The 18,125-nt window shown below is 40.0% G+C and overlaps 1 protein-coding gene across 1 annotated transcript in view; it reads left to right on the top strand.

The window, feature by feature from the left end:
- SGCD (sarcoglycan delta) overlaps positions 1-8,462 on the top strand; it is a 293,989-nt gene extending 285,527 nt beyond the window's left edge. Inside the window, exons 7-8 of the mRNA XM_079771674.1 lie at positions 4,123-4,246; positions 5,597-8,462. Coding sequence (XP_079627800.1) covers positions 4,123-4,246; positions 5,597-5,770 — 298 coding nt within the window. The 3' untranslated portion in view covers positions 5,771-8,462. The remainder of the gene's footprint in view (positions 1-4,122; positions 4,247-5,596) is intronic.
- The last annotated feature ends 9,663 nt before the right edge of the window (positions 8,463-18,125 follow it).

Here is an 18,125-nt window from a genome sequence, read left to right on the forward strand (position 1 = left end):
CTGTTGGTTCATTACTATTGGTTTATCAAAGAGCACAACTAAAATATGGTACTTTCTTGAAATGGGAATTCAACTTGGAGCTCTTGAAGATTCAACCAGAGCTAGTGAATTTCAGATCAATGAAGAAATTGTTTGAGAAATACTAGTAAACACACTCTTTGAGTAGAGCCCCACTAGTATGCTAAGAGTTTATATACACATTATCATAAGATCAACAACCCAAAATTGCAAGTGGCCCCGGTGTTACAATGAACCTACAGAGTAGGCACTGCAGGTCTTTATTTTATCAAGCACATTAACTTAGCTCCTGGGGTCACAGCTTTCGTTACTCTTCCCCTAGAAGCAATATCATAATCGTTCTGGCCCTGGCCCTTTAACTCAATTGGTTAGAGTATCATCTCCATACACCAAGGTTGCAGGTTCAATTCCTGGTCAGGGCACATACAAGAATCGACCAATGAATCCATTAACAAGTGGAACAACAAATTGATGTGTCTTGCTCTCAAATTTAAAAAAAAAATATATAACCATTCTATTCCCACCAGTGAAGTGGTAAAGGTTCCGTATTAAAAATTGTGTATCTGTAACACACAGATCTTCTAAGTCAGTGGTTTTCAACCATCACCATATAGATTTTTTAAAATATAGATGGCCTGGAAGTCTGACTTAATGGGACGGGACCCAAGTTTCGAAAGCTCCTCATGTGATTCTAACTGAATAAAAATTTCCCACCCATGGGTCTCAGCCAATCCAAGAACGCCCTGAAAGCAACTACTTCAATTGACTAAGCACCACCAACTTTACAAACCCTCCCATCATTATTTTCTAAATTGTTTAGCTTTCAATCATAACTTTTTCTAATTCCTTTTTTCCTCTCAAACGTAGAACATACACAGTAATCCCAGGTGTTGGTGTTAGTGTGACTCTGCTCTTCCTAGGAAAGACTGCTGGCTAACCCTCTGCTATTTCACTTACCACATACATTACTTGTTTTTTATGATGTTTTGAAGGTCGTTCCCCAAAGTAATAAAAGCCATTGTCTCCATTCTCTGAGGATAGGAGCAAAATATGATCTAAAAGCTTGTCTAGGTTGGAAGTGATTAATGTAGATTCTTATGATGAAGGAAATGAAAATGAGAAATCTGGGTAAGTAATCACTGTTTCAACAAAAACAATTTCAACAAAAAATGAGCTTGAAACAGAGAGAACAAACTGATAATGCCAACAGCAAATAAATTATTCTCTGAGTGTTAGAAACAGACCTTGTGATAGCATTTTAAGTTTTGTGAATTCTTTTGATTCATGGCACTTCCTCGTGTAACTGCGGAGGAAAGGGACACTCTTGCCGCCCCATGTTTCACTGGTACTTGAAATGCAATTTGAGCAGAGAAGGAGAGGTTTCAAATGAATGCAGAGATGTGTCTGGAAATGATGGTTGCATAGAGAAAGCATCTCCCCAGGGCTTCCTATAAACCTAGGAGACACAACCAAGTTTGTCCTTGTCATATTCCCTGGGCCACCCAGGAGCTGTGAGACCACCTTAGAGGGCAACAGCATCTGGGCACTTTGGAACTCTGGTCAGGATCTTGTTCTGTCTCTAGCTATAGGGTGAGGACATTTCAAATGAAATATTCACTCTGGTAGGATGCCACCTACATTGCGCCTTGGCTAAGACAACCATCTCTGAGTGCATTCCTAGTCTTGGCAGTCCAAACGAGTCAGCTGACACTCCAGACTCTGAGTAGGTTTTCAGATAGTTTTGTGGTTTTTTTGAGGTTGTGTATACCACTGTCAATAACTCAGCAACATAGGAATCTGCTGCCAACCACGACCCAACACACCTCCCCCATTTCTATCTCTAGCCCTGTATATCCACATTCCCACCTGACATTTCAATCACCTCTAATTCAACACATCTAAACTGCACTCACAATTTTCTGCTCTTATCCTCTAGGTAGTCCACCTACACTCTTTCTACCTCAGTGGCTGACCCACACAGTACACCAGTTATAAAACTCAACACTGGAAATCATTTCTAATTCCATCATTAAATCCAAGTTACCATCTTCTCCCACATGGATAACCACAGACTTCTAGCTCTTCTCCTTGCAATTCTCATGTCCCTTCTTATCCACTCTGTAGCCAGATATATATATATTTAAGGTTAATATCATACACACACACCCTGTTTGTTTTGTATATCTGGAGAACCTTGACTAATACAGTATATATAAGGATATTTATTGTAAGGAATTGTTTCTCCTGATAATGGAAGCTGAGAAGTCCTTACTTGCAGCCAGCAAGCTAGAGATCCAGGAGCGGTGGTGGGGTGAGTCCTAGTCTGCGAGCAGAAGACCAATGTCCCAGCTCACATAGGCAGGCAAAGTTCCTTCTTACTAAGCCTTTGTTCTGATCAGGTCTTCAGCTGATTGGATGAGGGAGGGAGGGCAATCTATTTTACTGAGTCCACTGATTTAAATGTTACTCTCATCCAGAAATACCCTCTCAGATACACCCAGAGCAATCTTTGACCAAATGCCTGGGTACCCTGTGTTCCAATCAGATTGACTGACACACAAAATTAACTACCACAGAAATCTTTCCAACATGTACATCAGTTCATGTTGTCTGTTATCTTTTTAAGCCTCTATAAATGTTTTATTGTGTCATCATATTCTGCAAGGCCATGCCTAACTTATCTCTTACCTCTTCTTCTTACTACCACAGTCTCTATGAACCGTCTTTCAATTTTTTAAGCCACATAACTATTTTTCTCCTAAAAGTCTTCATGCATGCTGCTCCCTCTGCTTGGAACACTCATCTTTCACCACATTAACTCCTCCTTATCCTTCAGATGTCATCATAAGCCTTCACAGACCCCAACTCTTCCCACAAGCCAGTCCCCAGTTATATAAACTCTTACAATCCCCTGAACTTCTTCATTAAGGAATCTTCATCACCATAAACCAATAGCTGCTTAATGTATCTCTTCTACAACAGCACATAAACTCACTAAGGCAAGGAGGTCTATATTGTTTACAACTATAACCACAGCATTTTGCATATAATAGGAATTCAATAGATGTTGTCCAGATAAATGAGTCACTTCCTAACGACTCTTCCAGACTTGGGAAGAGGCCACTTCTCTGTCTCTGTAGGTCTAGTATAATAAATGTTTATTAAATAAACCAACAAGTTCTCCTCTATGAAAGAAGGATTGATTCAAAAGAGTTTTCTGATGGTCTAGATTGCCTTTCATAAAAGCAAACTTCAAAATGGCTTTGCTCTAAAAGGACTGAATATCACTGTATTTCTGAAAGAAATTACCTTCAAATGACAATATCCAACCCATTTCTTAAATCTTTATAGAGCACAACCCTAGAGTATTCTGCTTAGGTTTTCAACTCATTATATAAAGACAGACAGATCTTGCCAGGCCAGTGTGGCTCAGTTGCTGAGTGTCAATCTATGAACTGGGAGGTTGAGGTTCAATTCCCGGTTAGGGGGCGTGCAGAAAGCATTGGATCAATGAATCTCTCATCATTGAAGTTTCTATTCCTCTCTCGCTCTCCTTCCTCTCTCTGAAATCAATAAAAATATTTTTTAAAAGAATAAAGACAGATCTCTAAAACTTCAGCAGTTCCATTCATAAAATTTACATAGCTACTGCATTTATGAAGAGCATGGATTTCAGAGTAACTTGACTTCAAAGCAGATGCTATATAGAAAATCCCAAGTTTCTCCTTTCTTCTTGTAGGTGCTAATTTCAATCAGTTTTTGTAATAGAAGTTAAAATGGATTCCACCGAGTACAGTGTTTAAGCCAAAGCAGCCATTAAAAACAGGATGACATAGTGGTATGGATTTGTATTTGATCAACTTAGCTAAGCTGGCACTACATTTCCTGATATTCCCTTCTCTGGCTCAGCATGGTGATATGCAATGAGGGTGAAGCCCAGATCTGTGCTCCCTCATCAATGTGACCAGGTTTGTAAAGCAAAGCTAGACAAATGCCCTGAGCAAATATTGAAGTGCCCCTTCAATGCTCTGAAATTTTCCACACACACACACAAAAAAAAATTCTGAAATGGGATCTTTAATCTTAGTCTTGTATATATTTCAGGTTGGAGTCCCCAACCCGGTCTCTGGTGATGGAGGCCCCAAAAGGAGTAGAAATAAACGCAGAAGCCGGCAATCTGGAAGCCACCTGCAGGACAGAGCTGAGACTGGAGTCCAAAGATGGAGAGGTAGGGGCTGAGAAGGCCAGGAGCCCAGAGAGATGCAGCTGCAACCAGCCAGCCTTCCCCAAAACTGGTTGGTTCCTCCCTTTACCACTGAAGTTGATCCTACGCTGTAACAACCAAAGGAGCCAACCGGAAGGTTTTATTTTGGGAACAGCTATGTCGATCAGGACAACGATAAGCCAAACCCACAATACATTAAAGTTATGCCTCAGTATTTGTAAGGTGCTGAGATAATAGCAAGTACAGAATAATACATATGGCTGTAGGGAGGAATGCTATTTCCAAATTCTATCTGTTGTCATCTTAAAATATGATTTATGTAGCTGGCAAACTAAGATGCATATCACACACATCTGGCTAATGATGAACACAATTTACTGGTAGTCCTTTTTTAAAGTTGATGTTGCCTGTTTCTACTTTCATTAGTATAGAGAGTTAGATCCAACAGCTATCCCAGATCAGAACAAGCCAAAACTTCACTTGACAGATTGCAAATATTCATCCTCCTAACTAACCCAACACAATCTCACTTGGGTGGACAGAATAGTTGCTCATGTTTTTGCAACGTAAGCCAAATCCCCAAAGAAAACATAATTCAGCTGCCGACTGTTTAAAGTGCCTTCGCTGTATCCATAAGCAAAGTTTTCTATTGAAGAATTTTTTAAATAAGGAAAAAATGTGTTTTTCTTTATTAAAGCAAAACTCTACCCTCCCTTTCAGAGCTACTTAAGGTGACCCGTCTCCAGCTGCCACCGTTCGCCAAGCCTGCCTTCTGATGGGTCTGGCATTTGCTATACTGTATTTGTTTTAAAAGAGCTCGTCAGATAGAGCAGTCAGTTATCAAAACTGTCTCTTCAAACAGCCACAAACTCCAAACCACACACACTTAAAGCAGCGACTGCATCATGTACATGGTTTATCGCTGTCAGAATTCAGACTGAAGGGATTGGTTATATTGTAGCATTCACTTAAGTCCAGAAAATGCTATATATTTTTGAAGATGTACCATACACACAGACGTATTGAGGGTCTGAGAAGTGCCCCAGTAAAGAAAATGGTTAAAGCTAGCATTCCCAAATGTATTTCACTCTAGGACTCTATTCACATTCTACATGATATACTTTTGCAAAATGCTAATATACATCCAGTGCTATGTCGTCTCTACTGGAATATGAGCTTCTGTGAGGTAGAGACTTTGTCTCATTCATCTCCGCATCCCTGGTACCCACAATACTCAACACAGAGTATGTGTTCATTTGATTCAAGTGGAACTGAACATGCATCTGCTATTTCTGAATGTCGGGAGGTTCAAGGACAGCCTCTAACTCTCCCCTTCCTATCTACTCTCTTTAGATCAAGTTAGATGCTGCGAAAATCAAACTACCTAGGCTGCCTCACGGATCCTACACACCCACAGGAACGAGGCAGAAGGTCTTCGAGCTCTGCGTCTGCGCCAATGGGAGACTATTCCTGTCCCAGGCAGGAACCGGTTCCACTTGTCAGATAAACACAAGTGTCTGCCTTTGAGAGACTCTTCACAGTGGACGCTGTCGGCAGCAGAAGGCCTTTTTCTGGCTTCAGACACGGGCTGCCAGCTATTTTTACCAGAACACAGAAAGCCTATCAAAGACCTTGTGTGTGCGTGCGCGGGTGAGTGAGTGTGAGTGTCTGTGTGTGTGTGTGTGTGTGTGAGTGAGCGGATATAAATATATATAAATATATATAAATAAATATATATATCCTCTGTATAAAATGAGGTTTCAGTACAAAAGGAACCACGGGTGACCCTGTGATACCATCATTTCCATCCCCACCCTACCACCTACAAGATAAAATCAAAACACTGATCAGGCTCTGCACCCTGAGACCCTTCAGAATCACTCAGTGTTATCAGACACTCACCAAACAGCATCTGCACTTTCAGGGCAGTGATGGCGGGAATCTCCAGGTCATGCTCAAGCGCTGAGACCCTGGGATTAAAAATGGGCATTTGGTTTCCTTTTGCAGCTGGAGTGAGGCTGGCCGACACCTCCCACAGAAGTCGACCAAGGAAACTCAAATGGTTGGTCTGCCTCTGCAGTCAAATATTTGGGGGCCTTTGTTGCTGGATGAATGAGGAGGAGGAATTTTAGCAAAGTGTAAACTGCTCACCCAACTCCTCTCTTCCTTCCTTCAAACTCACATATAACCCCCTAGTCAAAACAGGAGTCACAAATCAGCACAAAATCAGATAACAGCTGCTCCTCAGTAGGCTGGAAGCTACTCCATGGCCTTACAGGCAAAGAGTAAGTGGGTGATGCATCTCTGTTTAAAAAGGGGGAAATGGCTCAAAATCTGTTCTGTCCTCACTTCTGACTTATTCAGTAGACTCCAACCCAAAATTATAGGATCAATCAAAATTAACAAGAGTGGAACCTCCAACCCCCATTTGGAGATGGAAGTCTAAGAGTAACCTAATTATTTTTATATTTTCTTGTGATTGGTAGGTAGAGCCACACACTCACTGACTTCGATCTTCTTATATATTTTTGCGGTGTAGGGATAGTCATATTCTGAAATCTACCATTATATTTCCTCCAAGAATAACAGATCTAAATCACTACACGCACACACACACACCCCCAAAGGCTTACTGATGTGTAGCATAAACTGAGTCAAGTATCTTTATCAGAATCACTGTGCCCCCTGGGCCCAGCAGCACCCACTCCCCCACACGTGGAAACAACTCTAATTCCCGCCATCAGCTACCACCCATCACTCCACCTTCATCATCATGCTCCAGGGTCACCCTGGCCAGCTCTTGTGCTGGGACAGGGGATTACACCATCTCTGTTCAAAGAGGGGGAAATGTGCCTATGCCTTAAGTCAATGCACTCAGCAAGGAGAAGCACATCCTATTTATCTTATCATTTCCTATAGTTTATTTTGGATGATTGGAGGGCAATGGTTTAGTAGCGACTGGGCATCTTAAAAGCCAAGTGCAACACTACATAGATCATGGAGACACATTTGGCTTAGACAGTCCTGGATGCCCCTCGGCAAGGAGTGGCCCCACAGTCCTAAATGAAGTAGTATTGGTAGGCCTGAATGGCATCTTTTTGTTTCTCAGCAAGGTCCTAATTTTTTCTTACTTCACAAGCAGGGTACGATTTGTCATTGGAGATAAAATGAAGTTGGATATCTTTGAGGTGACACTCAAGCATTGAGCTAAGGTTTGCATATGTGGGATGTAGAAGCAAGCTGTGTGTTGCTTAGTCACTTAAAAGTAGGGGGAGGATGGGTGGTTCCAGCCTGACCATGGCCCTGCTGGCTTCCAGACACCAGCTCCTTCTAGTCACTCTTGCTCAATGTCCCATATAGAAGAAGTGGGTTGTTCAAGGGCCAGATCATGAGATTGCTAAGTTTATAACACTAGGGTCTAAAGAAAACTAAAAAAAAGCTACCAAGTTGCTCTGGATCAGTATTGCTTATAGCCTATGGATCACGCTGCCAGAATCTGTATTTACCACACACAGGGCTTGGCCAGCCGGGAAAGGCCCTCCTTGGCTATTGGGAACATTTATCCCATATCATTCAGATAAACAAAAGTAGCTATGAGGAGGTCCTTTGTGGCTGAATACCTTAAGACAAAGTGTTTTTAAGCAGACAGACCATCCTTGCATTTTGCCACCTTAAGTACACAGTGTATGGATGACAAGAAAACAAAAGGTTCTTGAATCTCTTTCCTCTGATTTTGTTCTAATCATCACCTGGAAGCTGAGGTCAGCACCTTGGGAATTTTATACCGATAAAGACTGGTATTGATCCCACTTACAAAGTTTATCCCAAAGGTAATCACATCACAAATAAAACAGAAATAATCATAGCTGCCAAGAATAGAAATCAAGCAGCCATGGGGAACAGACATGACATAAAATCCTAATCTTCTTTTGTGCTAAGTGACCACAGCATACCAGGTAATGAGCAGGAAATTTGGCATGGATTAAATTGTGTATTTTTGTTCAGACTCTAGATGTGGTAAAATGCATTCTAAGTTTTTCAATGTACTTTTTTTTTCTCCCTACTTCCTTCCACTAGAATATTTGTTCATGGTCATGAGAGAAAGTTTTACCTGAATTCTGGAAAAAAATATATATATCTTTTACATTAAAATCTGAGAACCTTTAATTTTAAAAAATGAGATTCTTTCTAATCATTATATATAATGGTTTCTAGACAATCACACCTTTCTGTATATTAAGCAACAGGTGGTATAACAGAGAACTCAAATGAATCTTCAATATTCTAGACAGTCTAGTATGGTTATATTCTTCAGAAGAGTTTTAAAAATTAAAAATTGATCTCCAGGTAGATTTAGCACTTAGGTCATAAAGGTACAGTCTTGGGAAACTATGAAGGGGTGATGGAGGTTTTTAAAAGTCCTATGGTGGCATCTAAGTAGATGGAAATTTGATATGAGGCTTTTGAATTATGTTACCCAAGTACTAGATCTTATAAACTTGCATTGGTTTTCATTTCTTTTACATCAGTTTTCTTTGGATCATTTTCATTGTCTATCCAGCCACCATGGACCAAAGATTGCTTGAGGTTCAATTCTAGAGCAGGGGTCAGCAAACTGTGGTCCCTAAACCAAATCCAGCTCATCACCTGTTTTCATAAATAAAGTTTTATTGTAACAAAACCACATCCATTTATGTACCTGCTGTCTATGACCGATTTCCTACTGTAACAGCAGGGTTGAGTAGCTGTGCCAGAGATCTCATGGCCCACAGTGCATTACTAGTAAATAGTTACTAATTGGCCTTTATAGAATAAGCTCGCTGACCCCTGATGTAGAGGTCACTTATGGTACATGTAGGACACAGCAGCACAGAAAGACTTCACAATAGCATGGAGTAAGCCTACATGTCCATCTGTCCTTGAGAATAGAAATACTTGGCCACTGAAAAAAGCTTAGCCTTATGCTGTGTTTAATTAAAAAAAAAATTGATCCACTTGTCTGAGAAATGCAGGCTCCCAGGATCTGGGGTGAACAGGGAGGATGGAATTAGAGGAAGATGGAAGGAAAGAAAAGCTGTGGTCCTCCAAGAGTTTTTTCCTTGGCCCTTTAATAGGTGGTTCCTCCTGTCTGCATCTAATGTGGCAATAAATGAAGCAGGGGTCCTGTGATTTAAATGCAGAATCTCTCCCCCTGAAGAGACTATTTCTACAACCTCTACTTAGAGGTTTCCACCTCACCTCCCCATAGTCCAAAAAGATGCCCATATTTTGACTTAACATGTATTTTTGGCATCGCCACCTCAGTTACTCATACCTGCATTGTACTTACAATGCTATGACCACACCAGGCCTGAATGGTTGGTGAGACCAATACATAATTAGAAATACTGAAAGAAGCATCTTAAAATATGTAGGAAGAAAAAATACTGTACCATCCTTTCATGAAGCTATTGCTGGGATGAACCCGGTTAATTCCAGTTTCATTTTGTTTCCAAGGCCCTGGGTCTTTGTTCTTTCATGTAGTGGGAGTGCAAAGAGGACTGTTTTGAATTCCGTATCTGCCTCTGTGTGGTAAGGCAGGTTCCTACCTGAGATCTGTCCCTTCAGTCAACATCCCTGTCGCTAATCCCGGCTTTACTCAATATTGTTAAAATAGCATCAATATGAACGAGCTTTTGTAATATGAGTATTCATGTCAGGGAGGAAATGTGGGGGGTTTTTCCTTAATGAAAACAACCACCATTTTACAGACCCTAATTGGCATCACTAAAGGAGTCCTTCAGCATTTTATCTGGATTCAACCAAAGGAGGATTCAATGGGCAACCCTGCCCTTCAGCTAGATGAGAATATCTTGCCTTTGTTTATTTTAGGTAAAAGGTAGCACAACGCTTGGACAAAAGAGATACATAGATTCATGTAAGCACCTGGTTCTTATTCTTTAAGGCTCTGTGAAAGGTGAAAATCTCATTTGAGTACGTTGTAAACAAGACCCATCTTCTAGCTTTCCCCTGCACCAGGAAATCTTAGGCGCAAGAAAGATAACAAAGCAGTTCCCAGAATAATACATTTGCCTGGTGCCCCATAGTAGGTGGGGGGGGGGGGGGGGGGGGAGTTATAATAAAAGAAACAACTTTAGAAAATAGGTCTTTTATCTCAAATATAAAATGTCTCTCTTTTGGTCTTTCATCACTTTCTCTTTGGTGGAAGGTTCCCCCATTTCCAACATATTTCCATTAAAATAGTCAAAGCTACTGCATTGGCATGTCAGATGCATTTCTTTCTTTGTGGTAATCAGAATTTAAAATTACACAGTTGCCTCTGAATTTCTCATTCACAAAGCTAAACCACTGATAAGAGATAAAGCAGTTGGAGACCTGCTGCTTCAGCCAGCAGAGCTTACCACTCGCATTAGCACTTTCAAAAGCAATATGATTTCTATGGTTTTTAGAAGCTTTCTTCCTAATGGAGCCCTTGAAATTTCTCAAGGCAGATCCGAATGGCAAAGGGAAAATAATCATGGGTGGGAGGTCCTTATTTTACATATTGTTAGGGTGCCAGTGTAAGAGAAAATAGCCCATTTGGGGTGACCTATGCTCACATACTTGATTTTCTTTTGTTTTTACCCCCTTTCCTTTTATAGATACTGACAGAGTAGAAAATTAGCATCTTCCTTTGAGAAAAGAAAGCAATTCAAGAATACTATGAGCCCTTGAAGCCATAGGAAGTGTGATTTCTTAACAGGATTAGTGATGTTATCAAATCCATTAAAGAACAGTCTTAAACATACCCACAACAAAGCTAACTCAACATCAACCCCAAATGTGGTAATATCAATCCCATTGCCATGAAGTTTGTAGTCAAAATAAAACAAAGCTTGTATAGTGTCCAAATGCTCCTGTTACAATAGGAAGCCAGACTAATGTCCCAGAATGCCTCATTAGTCCTGTAGACAGACACTCTCACTAGCAAGTGAGGGGATTTCAAGTCTTCAATGAACATTAGCTAAGGTCAGATAAATAAGACAACACGAGGCTGCCCTCTTTATGAGAAGAGAGAAGGAAATATCTGTCTTTCCTAAAATCTACTCTGCCTTCGTACTCCTACACTTACCTAGTAGTCCTTCTTCCAATGTCTTCACAGCTACTTCTGCATTTAGATCGTTTTTGGTGAAATGAGATAGAACTCAGATTTTGCAATGTGAGAAAATCCAAGCTAATCACTTAGGTTGTTACATAAGTTCAGTACAGCAAAGAATTTTCTTAGGGCAGGAAGTTGTTACTTGTTGACAAGGAAGATTTTGGTGTTTCTTTAGTCCCCATATTCATCTAATTCATGGGGCTCTAACATTTTGAGAATCTGAGCAAAGTTCTGGACCTTCTCCCCAAAGAGAATCTCGCCCAAGAAATTTGGCATAAAATTGAATAGGTCTTCTTGGACCCAAAACCTAATCTAAGATATGACAAGAGCTGGATTTTATTCTCCAATTACAATACTAATTTTTTATTTATAGTCATTGAACATTTATTATGTGCTAGACATTGTACTTAAGTGTTTTACATGCATTAACTATTTCACCCTCAAAATAATTCTTTGAGTTAGGTTTTATTATCGTTCCAATATACAGATATGGAAACTGAAGCTTAGGGAGGTAAAGAAACTTGCCCAAAGCCACTAACTAGAAAATGGCAGAGTTGGAATGTGACTCTAACTCCAGACCACTAAGCTATGAAGTCACCAACATGTCAAACTATTTTTTAATGCCATTGAGAAATGCCTGCTACCAGTTTTTAGATTAGACCATTTTGCGTAGATGAAGCTATAAATTTTTATCTCCCATCTTTCTGTAAACTCTTATGACAGCATCCAGTACTGAAGTATATACCTGGGGTGAAGATATAGAAAGTCTGTTTAATAATAGAATCTGGAACCAAAAAAAATAGTTTACTGTGTATATGGTTCCTGTTAAGTCAGGCTTCTTGTTCTTATAAACTGGAAGATGCCTGGATTGTCAGCCTTACGTTTAAGAGAAAATTTTCATGCTTCATGATCTATGTGTATGTCTAAATAAGTCAGCATTTCTACACACATATATCTTCTTCCCTACTCCTCAGTTCAAAAGACAAGTGTCTTATTTAGGTGAAGTCTTTGACACCATTTGGTTAACCTACTTCCTACCTTTACTTATAACAAAACTCAAGGAAAGAATCAAATAGAAGGGAGAGCAATCTCTAACATTGTCCCTGTTTCCCTACTAGAATATAGGGCTAGCAAGGACTCTATTAGCATTAGGCATTCAATACCCAACCTGGCCACTTTGGCTCTGCTAATGGCTTGAGCCCCACACCCCACACCTGTCAGTCATCACTAATGAGCCATACTTCTCCCCAAGGCAGAGTCTCCTCACCAAAGCACTCGGGCTGTCACTTCCAATTGATCTAAGTTGGAAAAAGGACCTACTTGTCAATCCTTGTTTAAACAGTGGCACCCTTTAACCTTGAACCTATACATTTTACACTGGGTGCCCTGGATTCAGCCACAGGGTCGGTAGCATTCCAACTACTAAAGGAGGTGAGTGCATCTGAAGTTCTCTACAACTTGGTGGCTTTGGGGCACTTTTATCTTCTAAGCAAAGGGGTCGGGGTTTGATCTGTATGAATTAAAAGATCTAAAACCATTTTTGAAGAATTAACTCAGCAAGGGGCCATCTGAACAGGGTATCAACCAGTATGCCTGTGTTAAGGCCCAGCTGTCAACCTGCCCTCACCCAGAGCTGAGAGGCCAAATAGCAGAGATTGGGTCTCATCCTGCTTTTCTGTGCTTTCTCAACAGCACATATCTGATCCACTGGGGAGTTGCAGACAGAGTTTCTCACTGCTCCCAACTGACTCAGTCCCAGTACCAGCAGGGTACTGTAGTGCTTGTCTGGCTCAACAACCTCATAAAACTTAGTAAAGGGAGGAACTCACAAACACCAGAGACCTTGTTTTCGGGTAAGTTATTCAGGAGTTTTCTTTCAATGGTGAATGTGTCCCAGTGGCAAATCAGGAATGGGTACCTTTAAAGGATCTCATGGAACTAACATCCCCAGAGCCAGAAATCAGGGTTCTTGGTAGAGGAGGGAGATCCTAGCAAAGGAGAGGAAAGAGTCCACAAACCAAAATTAACCTAATTTGTTTTGCTGAGGGGGAAGTGGATTTTCCATGTTAACTACCTTCCCAGTCAACTTCCTCTTTTTCTGAGGCCACAAAGAGGCAGAAACAGATCTCTTAAGGAGGTCAGATTTTAGAAACGGTAGAGGACATGCATCCTTGTGCCCACTAAATGCACTCCCGGAGAAGCCAGATTCTGGTGCTTTGAACAGATGAAGTCATAGAAGTCCAAGTTGCTTGGAAATTTTGAAAAAGGAACCCCATTCCCATAAAGCAATTAAGTTCAGCCATTGGGTTATTTTTTGTTTTGTTTTGTTTTTCTCTGGGTTTGGGTGTGATGTAAGAAAGAGCTTAGTTTTGTTTTGTTTTGAATAACATCAATCCTTGCACACTCTATGCAAAAATTTTGTAAGCATTGCAATAATGCTATGAATTACAAGGAACTATTTTAACTTTATTACACTTTCTGTATAAAAAAATTTGTATTTAATATTATTTCGACTGCAGTCTTGTAAAATATATTAATAAAAATAATGATTGCTAAGAAGGAAAGCACCCTTGTCCACTTCTTTAGGGAATTCCTCTTTGATAGTTGATAATAAGTCACTCCTATTTGACTCTACCTCACAATAAATTTTCAGATTAACTTCCCTTCCACATCCCTTCAACCCATGGCCTAACATGTTGCTTAAGTCATTTTGACTCTCAGGAAGAGACTCACTCAGCCTGCCTTAAAAACAGAGCTTACTACAAGGTAATATATATTCTAGACCTGGAGTCCCTAGGATTGGAATAGGTCAAGGGAATAGCCATGTCCTACTGTTCCCCTAATGACCTGCATAGATTCCTTTTGCTAGAGTTTAGCACACCCCTCCTACATCCATGGGGAAGCCAGTATAATACTTGGTGGGTTAAAGCATTTTAATGGGCTCACCTTAGCATTCTTTTTTTTTTTTTTTTAATGATTTCAGAGAGGAAGGAAGAGGGAGAGAGTGATAGAAACATCTATAATAATAAAAGCGTAATATGCTAATTAGACTAGAGGTCCTTTCAGACAACCTTCCGGATGAAGCCGGGGCTGCGAGGGAAGCTGGGGTCCCAGGTGCCTGCCGGCAGCCAGAGGAAAGCCCAGGTCCCAGGTGCCAGAGGGAAGCCAGTGCCAGCAGCCAGGGGAAGGAAGGCCTACTCTTGTATCGGGCCTCTAGTCAATGATGAGAGAGAATCATTGATTGGCTGCCTCCTACATGCCTCCCACAGGGGATCAAGTCTGCAACCCAGGCATATGCCCAGACTGGGAAATGAACCATGATCTTCTGGTTCACAGGTCAACGCTCAACCACTGAGCCATGCCAGCCGGGCTACCTTAGCATTCTTGATCAACCTATGGATGAGCCACTTTTGAGTTAGGTGCCCATCCCTGGTTCAATCAGTTTTCATCCTCTTCCAAAGAATACCCTACCACTGCTCCCTTAGATGGAGCCAAGGGTGAAATAATTTAGGATGAAAGGCTTCAAGGCCAAACCACTCTGATCAACCCACCACAATCCGTCCTCCATTTTTAGTATCTCCCCTCCCTGGCCTTCAACAATGCTTAGATTTTACACAGACTGTTCCATCTGCCTAGAATGATCTCCTATCTAGCACCACTCAACCCTGGGACATCATCCTTCAGGATCCCATTCCCATATCATCTTATCTCCATGGCCTTCATCACTCTTCCTCGATAGTCCTATTAATTTTTCTATTTTCTTTTATAATTATACATTGTACTATGGCTTACCTATTTACCTATTAACCTAAAACCCTACAATGCTTATATTTCTTTTTAAAGGAGCAATGACATATCTAAATTGGTCCTCATAATATGTTGTAATTCTAGGACAAATTTCACATATTCAATGCTTGACAGAACTAGTGTCCATTCCCAACTGTATTTTCATTGTAGGCTACGTCTCATCAAATTTAGTTCCTGACTGCAAATGACATCGAAGCAATATTACAGAATCCTCAAGGTCAAAGGCTATAATAAAAATTTTATTCCCAATCAGGGTGCAATTTGTCTCCAAAGATGTAGTAATTTTATTACCTGGTTTCTTGTGGGAGGGCGAAAATTACACACACACAAACCCAAATCCAAGAAAGAGAAATCACCATTCAAGAGAGGTGATTCATTGATGAAAAAATGTTGAATTGTAGCTAAAATAATAAAGAAATACTAATGAGAGGGAGAAGCTGTTACTGATGAGTCAAACTAATTGACATCGTTGTTAATACAAAATTAGAAAGCAGATGAAATACCAAGAGGCTAAAAAAAGGTCTATTACTTTTCTTCAATGGAAGGAAAAAAAAATAAGTGTAAAATAGGTATAAATCAGCAGCTTTCACATTTCCTTCTATCTTGACTCTTTTTATAAAAATATATATATATGTAAGATTCTACAGCACACTTAATCTAGTCCCACTTCCTCGGAGGGAAAGAACCCAGAATACAGAGGTGGGGGAATCCGAGTTCAGAGAAACACATTTCAGAAAAACTTGTGAACATGAATGAATTAGCTCCTCCAATTAAGTCCAATGACAGGTTAAGTTTAGTTTGTGAATGCCAAATTTTAAGTACCCATTTTTTAAAAAATATATCTTTATTGATTTCAGAGAGGAAAAAAGAGGGAAAGAGAGATAGAAATATCAATGATGAGAGAGAATCATTGATTGGCTGCCTTCTGCACGTCCCCCTACTAGGGATAAAGCCCGCAACCTAGGTATGTGCCCTTGAACAGAATTGAACCTGAAACCCTTCAGTCCGCAGGCTGATGCTCTATCCACTGAGCCAAACCAGCTAGGGCTAAGTACCCATTTTAAGTACCCACAAGAACACCAAACCCCTGCATTGGGATGGATTTACAGCCTTCAAGGAAGACCTTCATGGCAATGAACAGACAGCAGCCTCAGTCTTTGAGACCCCCTGGCACAGATCACTAAACATGATACAGTGCTTGTGACATATTTCAAGATAACTCTTATTAGAATTTAAAATGGGCCCCTAAAATGTGAAAATAGATATTCCAAATTATAGTATATTTTAATGGAAATAAGCATTTTGAAATGGCAAAGTTTAGGATAATAGATATTAAATCAAAGGTAGAAACTATAATACTAAGACATCTACCTAATCTATTAAGAGATCAAATCAAGAGTTTCATTTAAAAATATGCTGGGGAAAAATTAACCTATAAAATTTGAATAAAAGGAAAATCAATATATTAAAGTAGACTTTATGTTAAAAAGTATTAGGAGCCATTCAGTTTAACAATATATAATGATAATATTACTATCTTATTGTTTATATGTAATTAAACCATTAAACTGAGCATTTAAGTAACAAACACCAAAATCCAAAACTTGAAAAGATAAGAAATTTTCAGAGAGATAAACACAAAAGAAGAAACCAAGTCATTTATACAGATTAAAATTAATAAAGATTTTGTTTTCCTTTAAATCAATTTGCCCATTTTAGAAAATTCCAATCAAAGTCCTAACAAAATTTGGGGGCAAGTAAACAAGATAATTCTAAAATTTGTCAGGCAAAATAAAATAGAAAAAAAAGGTTAAGTATATTCTCTGCAAAAAGACACTAACATGACGTAAACCTCACAAACTGTCTAAAAGCACACAATAGCAATCACGAAGAGGGTAATGTTTCAAAAACAGGAGCAAAGGTCGATCGTATTTTCCTTCCAGGCTAACACCCTTCTCCTTCCTCTGCCTGGCTTACCCCTGTTCACCCTCTAAGATTGGCTCAGGCATCGCCCCTCCTGGAAGGATGGATCAAGCAGCCCTTTCTCTGTACTCTCAGGGAACCTGGACACACCCCTCTCATGGCACATGTTGTACTAAAGCAACCTATTCATTCTGCTGCTGGCCCCACCAGAACATGGGGTCACAGCCTTTATTTTTATCACCTGAGCCTAGCAGAGTGCCAGGTACCTAAAACAAACAGACCAGAAAACTCAGAAATAGATTCAAATGAAGTTAAGAATTTGCCATCTGTTAACTTGTCAGTTCAATCCACCATTTATTCTTAATCACCCCAAAACAGAGAACAAGAACAAGGTGTGATCTCTGCACTAACACACCTCACAAGTCGCCAATCTTACCAGTGAAACAAATAGCCAGAGACATGAAAATAAGCAGTGGTGGGTGTATATGGTGCCAGGGAAGCAACTAGCTAGGATGCCATTACAAACCAATGGGAAAGGTACTGAGTATTTTATTATTATTATGAAAATTGATCAGCCTTTTTTTTTTTTTTTTTTTTTTTTGGTGAGGATAGGAAGGGGGACCTTTGAGTCCCACCTGAAAGTACCTCCACTAGACCAGAGTTAAATACATCTGTTCATCTGGCATCTACTGAATGCTTATTCTTTTGTAATTGAATAACACACGCTCCCTGCCCTTGAATCTCTGAGTCCAGTGGTGTGGATAGAGATCTAAAATGGTCAGTTCCAACATTGGATGGAAGAGCTGTGAAAACAATAAGAAAAAAATAACAGGAAATCGAATAACAACCTACCTATAATCTGAGGAGGCATACTAAAAGAAGTCACAAGGAGAAAAAACAGGCAAATTTAAGCATAGGCAATTCTGTAAGTTCTTGCTTCCCTCACCCAACCTCACACGCAGCAGAATTTTTTAAGAATAAAATAATAGCAGTAAATAGGAGAAATAGCTAAAA

The sequence above is a fragment of the Cnephaeus nilssonii genome (assembly GCF_951640355.1).
Source record: "Cnephaeus nilssonii genome assembly, chromosome: 5".
In the NCBI taxonomy this organism is placed as follows: domain Eukaryota; kingdom Metazoa; phylum Chordata; class Mammalia; order Chiroptera; family Vespertilionidae; genus Cnephaeus; species Cnephaeus nilssonii.